Source organism: Barbus barbus (assembly GCF_936440315.1).
Source record: "Barbus barbus genome assembly, chromosome: 38".
Lineage (NCBI taxonomy): Eukaryota > Metazoa > Chordata > Actinopteri > Cypriniformes > Cyprinidae > Barbus > Barbus barbus.
Window position 1 is genome coordinate 2,728,646 of NC_136716.1, and position 13,726 is coordinate 2,742,371.

The 13,726-nt window shown below is 37.0% G+C and overlaps 1 protein-coding gene across 1 annotated transcript in view; it reads left to right on the forward strand.

The window, feature by feature from the left end:
- LOC306857345 (uncharacterized protein MYH16) overlaps nt 1-13,726 on the forward strand; it is a 54,877-nt gene that overhangs the window by 19,844 nt on the left and 21,307 nt on the right. Inside the window, exons 6-7 of the mRNA XM_079397251.1 lie at nt 672-762; nt 10,042-10,098. Coding sequence (XP_079253377.1) covers nt 672-762; nt 10,042-10,098 — 148 coding nt within the window. The remainder of the gene's footprint in view (nt 1-671; nt 763-10,041; nt 10,099-13,726) is intronic.

A 13,726-nucleotide genomic window follows, 5' to 3' on the forward strand; every position in this document is an offset into this window, starting at 1 on the left:
ACACAAAGTTTCTTGGGGGAACGCAAACATTTTGTGAGTGAATTCAAAGTTTCTTGGAGGGTCACAAGATTTTGTGAGAACTTTTTGTGAGCAAAAACACAATTTCTTGGCGAAACGCAAAAGTTTTGTGAATAAACAGTTTCTCAAAGATGCTGAAAGTTTTTTTTTTTGAGTGAACACAAAGTTTCTTGGAGAAAATGTAAAGTGTCTGGGAAGAATGTAAAATTTTTGGGAACAAAGGCAAAGTTTCTCATAAGAATGCAAATGTTTTGTGAGCAAACGTAAAAATCATTGAAATATAATTTTTCCTCCCATTTCATATTTTTTCCATTACCATATTCGGACTCCATAGAAACAGGTTTATGTAGGTAGGAGCTGTACCTACATGCCTAATAAAAACAAAAATGGTCTGTGCAGGGTATTATTAAGATGGCCGTCATGTGAACTGACTTTCCTTAAAGACTCTTTAGTTAAAACAACAACATACAAATCACAGAGTCAATCAATGAGACCTTCAAATGGTGTTCTGGGATTGACTGGCACGTTTAATAATCTGAGACACGGGTGACGTTTATCGGACAAGGCTAGAAAACAACACAGGGCATGCCTGCTAAATTAGCCCTGTCACTCCCGTCCTCACACGCTCTCTTTGTCCGTCTGTCTTCTGTCAGGAAAGATGTGGAGATAAGCAGCACCAGCAGCCGGCTGGAGGCTGAGGAGGCGCTGAACGCAGGCCTGCAGAGGAAGAATAAGGAGCTCCAGGTGAGGCCTCGTGGGAGAGCTGCAGCATTCCTGTCTGTCAGCGCTGTGGGGGTCCAAGACTCTGATTTGTGAGCCAGAGATGACTAAAACATAGCTGAGGAGTTCAGGAGCTGATAACGATCTCTCTAGAGAGGGAAAGAAGGCTCCGGTTGTAACCTCACACTGCTTTTTTAAGCAGAGTCTGTTTAACTAGTGCTCTGTTGGCTCTTTTGCACGGGACTCAGAAAGTGACAGCAGAATGATATATTTGAAAAGAAGGAGAGAGTTAGAGAATGTCTGAGGCATTTAAAAGCTTTTGAAAAGCAATGTTAGTTTAACCTCTGTCAATCCCGCTTCATGTCAAGTAGTTGTGACACCCTCTCCAGTTCCAAAGTCATTTAGAAATGCGTGATACTAATCCATTTAAAGGAATAGTTCAGCCAAAAAAGAAAATGTGCTCACCCTCATGCCATTCAACATGTAGATGAGTTTGTATCTTTATCAGATTTGGAGAAAAGTATAGCATTGCATCACTGTCTCACCAGTGGATCCTCTGCAGTGAATGGGTGCCGTCAGAATGAGAGTCCAAACAGCTGATAAAAACATCACAGTAATCCACACCACTCCAGTCCATCAGTTAACATTGTGTGAAGCCAAAAGCTACGTGTTTGCAAGAAACAAATCCATTATTAAGATGCTTTTAACTAAAATACGAGTCTATGATCCATAATAACACTTCTTCCATCTCCTGTTGTCTGTCACATCAAAATCCACCCGTCTATTTGTTCAGAGCTGTTTTGGCTTGTAAACGGAGCTTGATCTGTGCAGATTTCTCTCCTGATTCAGGCCAGATGACTTTTTCGCTGGAAGAAGCATTATTATGGATTATGGACTCATATTTTAGTTAAAAGCATCTTAATGATGGATTTGTTTCTTACAAACATGCATCTTTTGGCTTCACAAGACATTAATTGATGCAGAGGATCCATTGGTGAGCAAGTGATGTACTGCTACATTTCTCCAAATCTGATGAAGAAACAAACTCATCTACTTCTTGGATGGCCTGGGGGTGAGCACATTTTCAGCACATTATCATTTTTGGGTGAGCTTTTCTTTTTAAGGCCATTTCAGAGACAATATCAGGAGGAGATGGTGTACAATGGAGATTTATCTTTTGCCACAGATACATTTCTACTCTAATGCATTTACAATCATTGCACATAAAATTCATGGTAATTCAGATTCTTTTTGTTTCCCGAGCTTCGGTGAGGCTGAAAGACTTGAGATGGACAAGACAGGAGATGGTTTCTCAGCGGACTCCAGCTTGTTTAGAAAACACAGATGCTCTTTGTAAACTAAAATATAAGTAATAACATGATGTACATATTTGGCTTATGTCATGTTGACACAATCAATCAAATAATCTATTTTCATTAATAAATTGGCATGCTGAAAATCTTTCCCCAGTGACCTTGCAAAAATCAAATACATACTCTCTTGGTCTAGATCTTATAAATACTTTAGTTTGTAACCGGGGCTAGTTGTCACGCTGTACTTGAGTAGATATTTCTCAGGATACGTTTATCATTTTAAGGCCACTTTAAATCTTTTTGTCAGCTAAACCCCTTTGTCCTGAAATATTTTTAGTCCCACAAGGTTTTAAGTTAATATTGTAACGGGGTGAGGAATCACACGACAGGGAAGGCAGGTTAAATGCCCCGAAGGGTGGCTTTATTGAGAATGAGAATGATGAGCTACAGCTGTGACTGATCAGCCTGTGATGAGGATGGGCAGGTGTTCCTCGCTTGTTTCCAGGGCGATGCTGATAACACTTCGGGACGCTCGTCACTATATATATATATATATATATATATATATATATATATATATATATATATATATATATATATATATATATATATATATATATATATAAGAAAATCACAACATAAACACATGTTCAAGGTTCTCTGGTAGTTAATGGTCACATGACATTCAGGTAAACAGATAACATATTTAATCTTTCTTATAGGTTTTATTTTGATTGTTTTTAGTTTAAAATTACCCTATTTTTTATATATATTTTATTTATTTATTGTTTTAAGGTTTAATTAATTATTAGCTCAAAACTCCTCTTTGGGGAGTAAAGTTTAACCATAAGGTTTTGATAAAACAACAATCTTTTGAGGTTTACATGTCATTAGTGCTCCAAAGAAAATATAAAATGTATTAAAGACACATTGACTTTTTGTGACAACATGCCCCACTAGGGACAACTATATGGGGTAAGCTTATATTAAACGACCTATCAGATCAATTTTAAAGTTTTAAAGCAATTATGAAACACAAAATAATTCATGCATTGCTTAATATATATAAAAAGCATCATACAGACAATATTTGTTTTGGCAAACGCATAGTATGAATGCAATTATTACAGTGTATTAAATGTAGAAAACATGACTTATGATAACTTGCCCCTGTAAAAATGTTTTGATGAAAACACACTTCAAACCTCGTGGTTCAAGTGTATGTAAAGGCACTCCTTGCCTTGATGTATTTGTGGTTTTATTGTTAGTAATTTTGTGTTAATCAAAATGTAAACCTTTTATACGACTCAGAAACGACAAGATTCCATTTCAACATATCAAAATATAGCTACACAGTATAAAAAGTATTGACTCCATTAACATTTTTTGCCAGCCTTTCACAGACGGGCTTTATCAGGGTTCACTGCAAAAAAAAAAATGTCTTCTGTGCTGCGAAATATAAATCTGAATCTTCATGATATGTGAATTGGAATGATACAGTATTATTATTACTTCAGTTCAGTGTGATTTCATGGAACAGAGCGACGGCACAGTCTTCAGAATAACAGCTTTCATGTTCCACGGAAGAAATAAAGTCTGGAGTGACATGAGAGACAGTAAATGACGACTAATTGTGAAATATCATTAATTGTGTGTGGACGGCAGGCTGATAGGTAACACTTTAGTATAAGGACCAATTCTCATTATTAACTAGATATTTATTAGCATGCCTATTAATAACATATAGGCTGTTTATTAGTACTTATAAAGCACATATTCTGCATGACCATATTCTACATCCCTACCCAATACCTAAACTTAACTACTAACTTACTATTAATAAGCAGCAATTTAGTAATTTGTTGAAGCAAAAGTCGTAGGTAATGGTTTGTTAATAGCGAGAACTGGACTTTAAAATAAAGTGTGAGTGGCTGATCTGTTCTGTGTGTATGTGTGTGTGTGTGTGTGTGTGTGTGTATGTGTGTGCGTGTACAGTACCTGGTCTTTCCTATGTTATGGGGCCAAAATGTCCCCACAAGGATAGTAATACCAGTAAATTTGAACCTTGTCAGGACATTTTTTGGTCCCCATGAGGAAACAAGCTTAAATCAAGCTACAGAATGAAGTTTTTTGAAAATCTAAAAGTGCAGAAAGTTTTGTGTGAGGGGTAGGTTCACGGGTAGGTTTATGGTAACGGGATAGAAATATACTTTGTACAGTATAAAAACCATTACACCTATGGAATGAACCCACAATGATAAGAATACCAGAGTGTATGTGTATGGAGGGCAGGCTGAACTGCTCAGGGAGTGTGAAGGGGGTGTGGATTCCCTTCAGTCTGAGGTGAGGTTGTGTGTGAGTGTGTGTGTGTGTGTGTGTGTGTGTGTGTCAGTCTGCTTCGGTCTCTGTTACTCATGGCTGTTCTCTCCGCTGAAGTCCTTCGCTGGCATGTGAGTTCTTGAGCTCTACTTCTTCACTGCATTATAGTTTGCGGATGTTATTCCCTGTATCGCTCACATTTCTGCTTGTCCCTGCATGTGTGGAACATCTGTAGCTTGATCTGTAAAGTAACTTTTAATTCAGCTATTTTTAAATGGGAGTGTCATTCAGGCCTTTGGGTTCAAGTTGAATCTCTTTCTGAGTGTGTGTGTGTGTGTGTGTGTGTGTTGGATCTGAGGTTGTCAGCATGTGTGTCCTCCAGCGATTCAGACAAACTTCCTGCCTATGACAGAGAGAAGATCATTCATAAGACATTATGTGCCACACGACATGAGGATGACGATTTCATCATTTGCAGTCATAAATTTCTGTCAGTAGGAAATGCATTACCCAGTTAACATTTCCTAATGTCATGTTTTTAGCACTATGGTATTTTGTGGTTAATATAACTCTTAAGGACGTTGATTACATTTATTAAAGAACTTGCCTGTTTTTGTCTCAGCCGTGTGCACAGAAAAGGTTCAAGGGTTTGACCCAGAGTATTTGCTTTGTGATATTTTCACAAGAATTCCAGCGTGTCCCATCTAGTTGGCCGGTCGCTCTTCCTCTGTGGTTTTTTACTGTGTGATTATGGTGTCACACTGATTGGAGAGCTTATCTTAGATTTGGACACATGGAAAGAAAGCCAAAGGAGTGGGTTACTTTGGAAAATGGAATGTTACTCATTTCAAATGTCTTTATTTCTTTAGGATGTCTTTTTCAATTAAAAAAAAATCTCTTGATACTGAATTGATGATATTCTTTTTGTCAACTTGTTTCTCACACTATTGTACTTTAATGTTTAATCAGGAAGTTTGCTTTTAAATGCTTTTTTTTGTACAAAATTGCAAAAAGTCACACTTGTGGTGTTCCCGGTCAAAAATGACCGGACTACGATCAATTGCTTATAAATCTCTCATTTTGCTATATTATCACCAAATATTGGATTCAATCTTTGTCAACTTGTTTTCTTTCATTTAGGACTGGCTTTGCGTTTCTATTTGCATCTGATTAATCGTATAGGCCTCATTTATCTGAAAGTAGGCACCTCATTTGTTGAGTGAAAAAATAATTTTCACAATATGAGATAAAAAATTATACAAATTTGCACTGTTTCTCACACTAGTGTTTAATCAGGAAGTTTGCTTTTAAATGCTTTTATTTTGTACAAAATTGCACAAAGTCACATTTGTCAAAAATGGCCGGCCATTGAAAGTGAATGGGGAAGAATGAAAGTAAGAGAAACAACTAGTGTTCAGGAGCATGCTGTGCTTGTAAACATAAAGGCCTTGGACCAGTGCATGTGTGGATGCATGTATACTCACACTATAACATATATACACACACACACACACACACACATACATCTATGCATACAAACTATTGTGAGTATTACACCTATTTCATCCTACCCTGAACTGCATGCAATAATGCTTTTATGAATCTGATATTATAACTATTGCTCGCTCACTCACACACACGCACACACACATGCTCAAACTGCCTTGTCTTTAGCCTGCATTGACTTCAAAATAATATTTTTTTCCATCCTTCGACCAAAATGTTACATCAACTTCAGCTGGGCCCTCAAAATCAGAAGATTGCTCCTCTTCAGTTGTTGTAAGGTTTTCAGCTTGTTCAGTGATGCTTTCCTCTTCCAATATATCTTGCAATGCATCTGCTCTGTAAGATTCTTCTTCAGTTGTCCCTTCCTCGTGTGAATGACAAGCAAGGCACTGTGAGGCATTTGTATGCTCTGGCATTTATTTGTAATCTTTCGTCTACTCTGAGAGAACACGAAAGCCTTAAAACCTATTGCCATAATGTTTTGTCTAGAATATGTGGTGAAAGAAAAGATTCTTTTGAAGTTGATGCAGGCTAAAGACAAGGCAGTTTGTGCGTGTGTGTGTGTGTCTGTGTGAGAGAGAGAGTTATAATATCAGATTCATAAAAGCATATTGCATGCAGTTCAGGGTAGGATGAAACAGGTGTAATACTCACAATAGTTTGCATGCATAGATGTGTGTGTGTGTGTGTGTGAGATAGCGTGAGTATACATGCATCCACACATGCACTGGTCCAAGGCCGTTATGTTTGCAAGCACAGCATGCTCCTGAACACTAGTTGTTTCTCTTACTTTCATTCTTCCCCATTCACTTTCAATGACTGGCCATTTTTGACAAGTGCGACTTTGTGCAATTTTGTACAAAATAAAAGCATTTAAAAGCAAACTTCCTGATTAAACATTAAAACACACTAGTGTGAGAAACTGCAAATTTTCATAATTTATCTAATTTTATCTCATTTTTTCACTCAAAAAATGAGGTGCCTACATTGATAAATGAGGCCTACTATTAATCAGATGCTAATAGAAACAGAAAAACAGTCCTAAATTAAAGAAAACAAGTTGACAAAAAGATTGAATCCAATATTTGGTGATAATATAGCAAAATGAGAGATTTATAAACAATTGATCAGAGTCCAGTCATTTTTGACCGGGAACACCACAAGTGTGACTTTTTGCTATTTTGTACAAAATAAAAGCATTTAAAAGCAAACTTCCCGATTAAACATTAAAGCACGGTCACGTGATGTTTTGAGAGCGGCAAGAAAAAATTCGGCAGAGACTGGGTTGGCCAACGTTATTATTCATCTTTTTCTACCAAAAAACGTGGCGTAATAATACTGATTCACAAAAATTTACCATTTCAATAACAAACAAGTTATTCTGATAAAGAACAGTCATAATAAAGGGTGTACTGTATGGAGAGGAGGTTGTGATAGCAAATATATATGCCCCAAATATATATGATGAAGATTACTTTGCTCAGGTTTATAATAAAATAGCGTATTTAGACTGCAACAATGTAATTCTGGGGGGTGATTTTAACTGTTACCTTAATCCAAATATGGATAAATCACCAGCAATTGACATAACCCCTAAAATTGCTAATATTATTAAAACTTCATGTCAGGAGCTTGGTCTGATTGATATATGGAGATTTGTAAATCCCACTGTTAAGGCTTACATATTTTATTCCTACCCCCATCAAACTGCTTCACGTATTGATTATATATTCTTCTCAAATCAGATGATAAGTTTGGCTGAGAGATCTAATATAGGCTCTATAACTCTATCAGGCCATGCACCTGTAACTGTTACAATGTCCCCACCTCGACCTAATTATCAGTAGTGGATAAGTCCATATCTCTTAAAAGCTCTCAACACCTCATTTCATACATCTAAACTTCCTAATTATATGAACGTAGCCAATATTACCGTAATACACAAAAAAGAAAAGGATCCAGAGGAATACAGCTCTTACAGACCAATTAGTTTGCTAAATGTAGACTTAAAGGTCCTGGCTAAAATTTTAGCTAAATGTCTTGAGCAAGTAATCCCGGACATCATAGACCCAGACCAGACAGGGTATATAAAAGGCCGCGACACCTATTATAATACTAGAAGGTTATTTAATATAATAAGCCACCTGGACTATTACCCTATACCTGGAATCTTAGTAGCCATGGATGCCGAAAAAGCATTTGATAGGGTAGAGTGGGGTTATATGTTATGTTCTACATTTGGTATTGGCAAAAACTTTATAAAATGGGTCCGATTGCTCTATATGTCACCTAAGGCTGCCGTATTAACTAACTCTGACTCATTTGTGCTTCATAGGGGGACCCGTCAGGGTTGCCCCTTGTCCCCTTTATTATTTGCCATAGTGATAGATCCCCTGACAATTTACATTCGAAATAATCCAAAAAGCTACGGTGTTAGTATTGGTAATAGACAACAAAAAATACTGCTTTATGCAAATGATATTCTGTTAACTATAACCAACCCGCAAATGTTTTTACCTGAATTAACTGACTTGATCAAGCAATTTGAAGTTATTTCCGGGTATAAAGTTACTTTTCATAAGCCAGAGATAATGCCATTAGGATCACTAAATATATCAGAGCCTAATTTTATTAAACCATTCAAATGGTCCCCTAGTGGTATCACATATTTAGGTATCCGTATTACACCCAAAATTTCACATCTTTATGATGCCAATATTAAAACATCAATATCCTGCATCAAAGAAGACTTCACAAGATATTCAACACTTCCAGTCTCTTTTTCAGGAAGAATAAACCTTATAAAAATGATAATATTCCCATAGATTCTATACCCACTATCCATGACTTTTTCAAATTTGACAAATGCTGATATACAAGATCTTAATAGCTCTATGTCTAAATTTATTTGGGCCAGTAAACAACCTAAAGTCAAACTACAAACTTTACAGTTGCCCACTGATAAAGGTGGATGATCTCTTCCAAATTAATACTATGTATGGGCAATTCAGGCTAGGAGCATCCTAGATTGGGTACACAAACCTGAAGAGGCTCCATGGGTAGATATAGAACAAGAGTTTTGTAACCCAGTTTCTTTGATCAACTTATTAGACCAGAAAACCCAAATTCCTGACAAGGTAAAAGAAAATCCATTCATCATCAGAGTTGTCAAAGCCTGGTCACAGATCAGAAGGTCTCTCAAGTATAATCAGAGCCTGCCCATCCTATCTACACTGACTAATAATACAATTTTTTATTCCATACTAATATGGGTTCTCAATTTGGTAGTTGGATTAATGTGGGAATATACAGGATATATGACCTATTCCATAAGGATATTTTTATGTCATTTGATGACATTACATTTAAAGCATAATATCCCCAAAAAAGACCAAAGTCAGTAAGTTTGAGTCCAATGAGAGAACGTTAACTAGTATTTTCGGGAAAAAGAAAATCTTTTTCCGGGTCAATTTGACCCGAACACAACCAGAGGGTTAAACCCTAAAAAATATGTAAGCACTCTGCTGTTCAAACGTTTGTGGTCAGTAAGATCAGCAAGGCTACATTCATTTGATTCAAAAGTGACAGTAAAGACATGATGTTACAAACGATTTCTGTTTCAAATGAATGCAGTTCTTTTGAGCTTTCTATTCATCTCAGAATCTTGAAAAATAAATAGTATCATAGTTTCCACAAAAATATGAAGCAGCACAACTGTTTTCAACATTGATAATAATCAGAAATGTTTATTGAGCAGCAAATCAGTATATTAGAATGATTTCTGAAAGATCATGTGACTCTGAAGACTGGAGTAATGTTGCTGGAAATTCAGCTTTGATCACAGGAATAAATTACATTTTAACATATATTCACATCCAAAACAGCTATCCGAAATAGTAAAAATATTTCACAGTTTGTACTGTATTTTGATCTAATAAATCAGCCTTGATGAGCAGAAGAGGCTTTTTTTAGAAACATCAAACAACCTTACCAAGACAAAGTAGTTTGTGTGTATATACAGATTCTGTCTTTATTTGTCCATTTAAATGAAAGTGTATTTGCTTTTTAAGGTCAACAGAGCATGGAATGATTAATTTTAGTACACTATACCAAGTATGATTGTATTTGGTTTTTCTGTAATGCTGGCCTGTATCTCATCCCACAGGTCCGCATTGAGGAGCTGGAGGAAGAGCTGGAGGCTGAGAGAGCCTTACGGGCAAAGGTACGGCACAGAAATCTAACCTAACGAGCATCTGCTGATTGTGAACGGCCCTCAGTGACCTCATCTCCTAAACACACAAGCTTCGATCTTTGTCCAGGAATGCCAAATAAGCGAGACTCTAATGTCGTCCATTAGCTTATCTGGGAGTTTGACTGATGAGGTATTTGTGGCACCTGAACGTACCTGCAAATGATTACAGGTCAACCTTCAGATACGCTCCTGTAAAACAGAAATGCTCAGTCTCTCAGTGTCAGAGTAGCAAAAAGGCGATTAACTAAACTACATATTTGACTGTAGTTTTCAAAATAATGCAGCTTCTCTAGTTACAACCCGTTTTCTCCAGCAAGTATCAGTGCATCTTGTGAATTGAGCTGATAATCAAACACACTCCTGCCATATGTCGCTTTGGAAAGTTTTATTCATACGGATATGATTCATGGAAATGAATGCAGAAGTTTTTAGAAAAAAATATTTTGTTGACAACAGCTTTGCTTATTAGTTTATCTGTTAATGTATCTGTTCAAGTTAAATTCTTGATGAAGGGCTGTTGAATCATTTGAATATAACGCACACCCGAGGTGGTCCATTATTCTGCTTATACTACGGTTACTGCACCTCAAGACATTGTCCAGATGTTGTATTTCAAGACATTCATCTCGGTTTAGTCCTTAAAACGCTCTTGTGAGTAGGATTAATTTCTTATGCATCTCATCCAATGCCATTGCTAATTCCAAAACATCATTTTAGAGCAGCAATGGAGGCTTGAACTGTTGATAGCAGACTAATGCAGAATAATGAAGTTATTAAAGAGAGAGTGTGTGAATTACCTGAGTCTGAGAACATTGTTCAGCAGCAGCGTCTCCACTAATAGCAAAACTGTAAGTTGAACTGCTTCAAGAACACCGTTATTACCTCGCTAGTGAGAAATGACATGTAGTTTTTAAGTTGCTAAGCTTTTTTCACCAGAGTGTATGTCAGTGCATTACGTGTGAGTGGGAGAAAGAGAGTATATGCTTTCCGTACATAATTTAAAGTAATTTCATGGCAACAATTTGGACAATTAATCATTTTTATCCTATTGGTTGCTATATTAATTAGGTTTGTCAGTGTTGTTGTGGGTTTTGGTTCTTTTGCTGTTGTAAACTGTAAGGACCTTTTGAAATAACTGAAATCATTTGGCGAAGTTATATGGACAAATAATGCGATCAAGAGCTGCCTGGAACTACTTCAGCCATGCTTTTCCCTGAAAATAACTGCACACCTTAGAACATTCGTCAGCCTATCAGATTCAAGCTTTCAACAGCCCCGTAGTATAGCTGACATTTTCTTACAATTGTGAATTTATATCTCACAACTCTAAGAAAAAATAAATAAATCTGAATCTATGAGACTGAGAGAAGTCACAATACGTTATTATATGTTATTAATACGTTGAAGCAGTATTGGCTAAATCTAGTTTAAATCTCAAGATTTTGAAATGATTATAAAATAGCACAGAAAAAGAGATCTGTAAGATTGTAAATGTTTTATTTGACTATTATGATTAACATAACTGCACGTAGCAAATCCTTAGTTGAATCGGCTCATTTGATTCTGTTGGTTCACACATGCTGCTTTGAATCTTCTGCCTGTTCAATTCAGAATCTGCTCAGAAGAATGATTCGTCGGTGAAGGCCTGACCTCAGAGTGGAAATGAATGAATTGTGCTGGATGGCCGCTCTGCTCTGTGATCCAGTCATATGTGTGTGTGTAATCCTGAGCAGATCTGACGGGTATCAGCTATCGGCAGGAGTCAGGGCTGATGTGGACGGAGTCTGGCATTGGTTTGAGTTGTGTTTGGGGCAGAGGCGCCTCTGCTTCAAGATAAATCATCTGCACCTGGAATAACAGATCAGCCCAGGGTTATCCAGCCTTATCACCGCCCAGCTCCTGCCAGTCAAATTCTTCAAGCAATGTGTCAGCGTATAAACGCAATCAGCATGATACATCGGCCTCAGTCTTTATGTAGCTCAAGCTGTTTTTCTACTTGACTGTGCAGTTGATGCATCACACTACTGATGCTCATTTGCATGCAGCTGAACTCTGATCTTTGACCTTTGTCACCCGTGTGACCAGAAATCACCAACTCTTATTGAAAGAAAACATGATTAAGAGCTTTTTGCTGCTGTATGAGTTTATTGTCAATGTGAAAGTGTTAAAGGTGATGAAGATTCAGCATTGCGTAAAAGGAAATGGTAACACCTTATTCTGATAGACCACTTTAGATATTCTACTGACTATAAGTAACTTTGCAACTCCAAGTCAACTAGTTGTCATTAGAGTATTAGTTGACTGTCTCCTTAATATCTGCTAACTATTTCTTTTGATGGACACTCAACTGACTTAACTTTGCAAGTACATGTCAACTTATTCTACTAACACAGACCCTAACTAACAGTCAACTAATACTTTAATGAGAGTTAGTTGATTTGTAGTTGCAGAGTTACTTCTAGTTAGTAGAATTTCTAATCTAGAATATGCAATAAAGGGTAACTAAGAAAAAGTTTAGTAACCAATGCTATTATAAGAAAGCTGGCATGCCATGAAATCAGAAAAAATAATAATGATGATGACTCCTGTGAAAAAAAATCTTTATTAGGACGTGCACTCTGAAAAAATATTCATTGTGATATTCATTATCAGGACGTCATGCGCTCTGAAAAAAAATAATATTTATGTCAAGCTCAAGCAAAAATAAATATTTATGACTACACGCACTCTTAAAAAATAATACTGAGACTCTTTGTATCAGTAATTAAATGTGCATTTGTTGTAATTTCTTTCATATATAGTGCCTTAATATTCTAAAATTAAAACTACAGATTGATTTGCGACATCCATACAACCCTTTTCCATCACCTCTTGTGTATCATCTAGAATTAAAAATTTCCCATACATCTTCGTTTGATCACTCCTATGGTGTGAAATCATAAATATGATATTTCCGACTCCTTGAAGGCTGTTTATTCCCTTTTCTTTCCTGATGGAAGTTATTAATTTTCATTCATCCGTTTCTAGGCGGCGATGCCTGTACATGTCCTAAAATAAAAGTCTTCATGTCTGTAGGAAGCGATGGCTTGACTCCAGCACTCACAGGCTCTCGTGTGGAGCTCCCGGAGACAGAAACCTATTAAAGGTCACATTATTCAGCACTGTGATCTTCTGCTGTAAGCTACTGAGAGCCTCATAAAGTTGAGTGGGAATATTGTCTGACGGAGTGACATGGCCCGTGGCTGTGGATGTGAAGGTGTCTTCGTGTTGGGTGGCGAGTGTGAGAGTCAAGCACGGACATGTGTGCGTTTATCACGCATCTGCCTCCACAGACCTCCAGAGGATCGACACAGACGTGCCATTGTTCTTCTCAGATAGCATCGGACGTACTGCATTCTATTCCAGAGGTTTCCACAGAGGAATTCAAGCCCTCATCTACTGCAAACACACACGCCAAGAGCACACGTGACACATATATATCTCCATTAGACCAAACACATACAGGCTCTACATACCTTATGATGAGCTCCGGAAAGTTTACAGCATGAGTGCATTTACATATACAGACAGAGTTTCTGCAGACCTTAACTGTCTCATC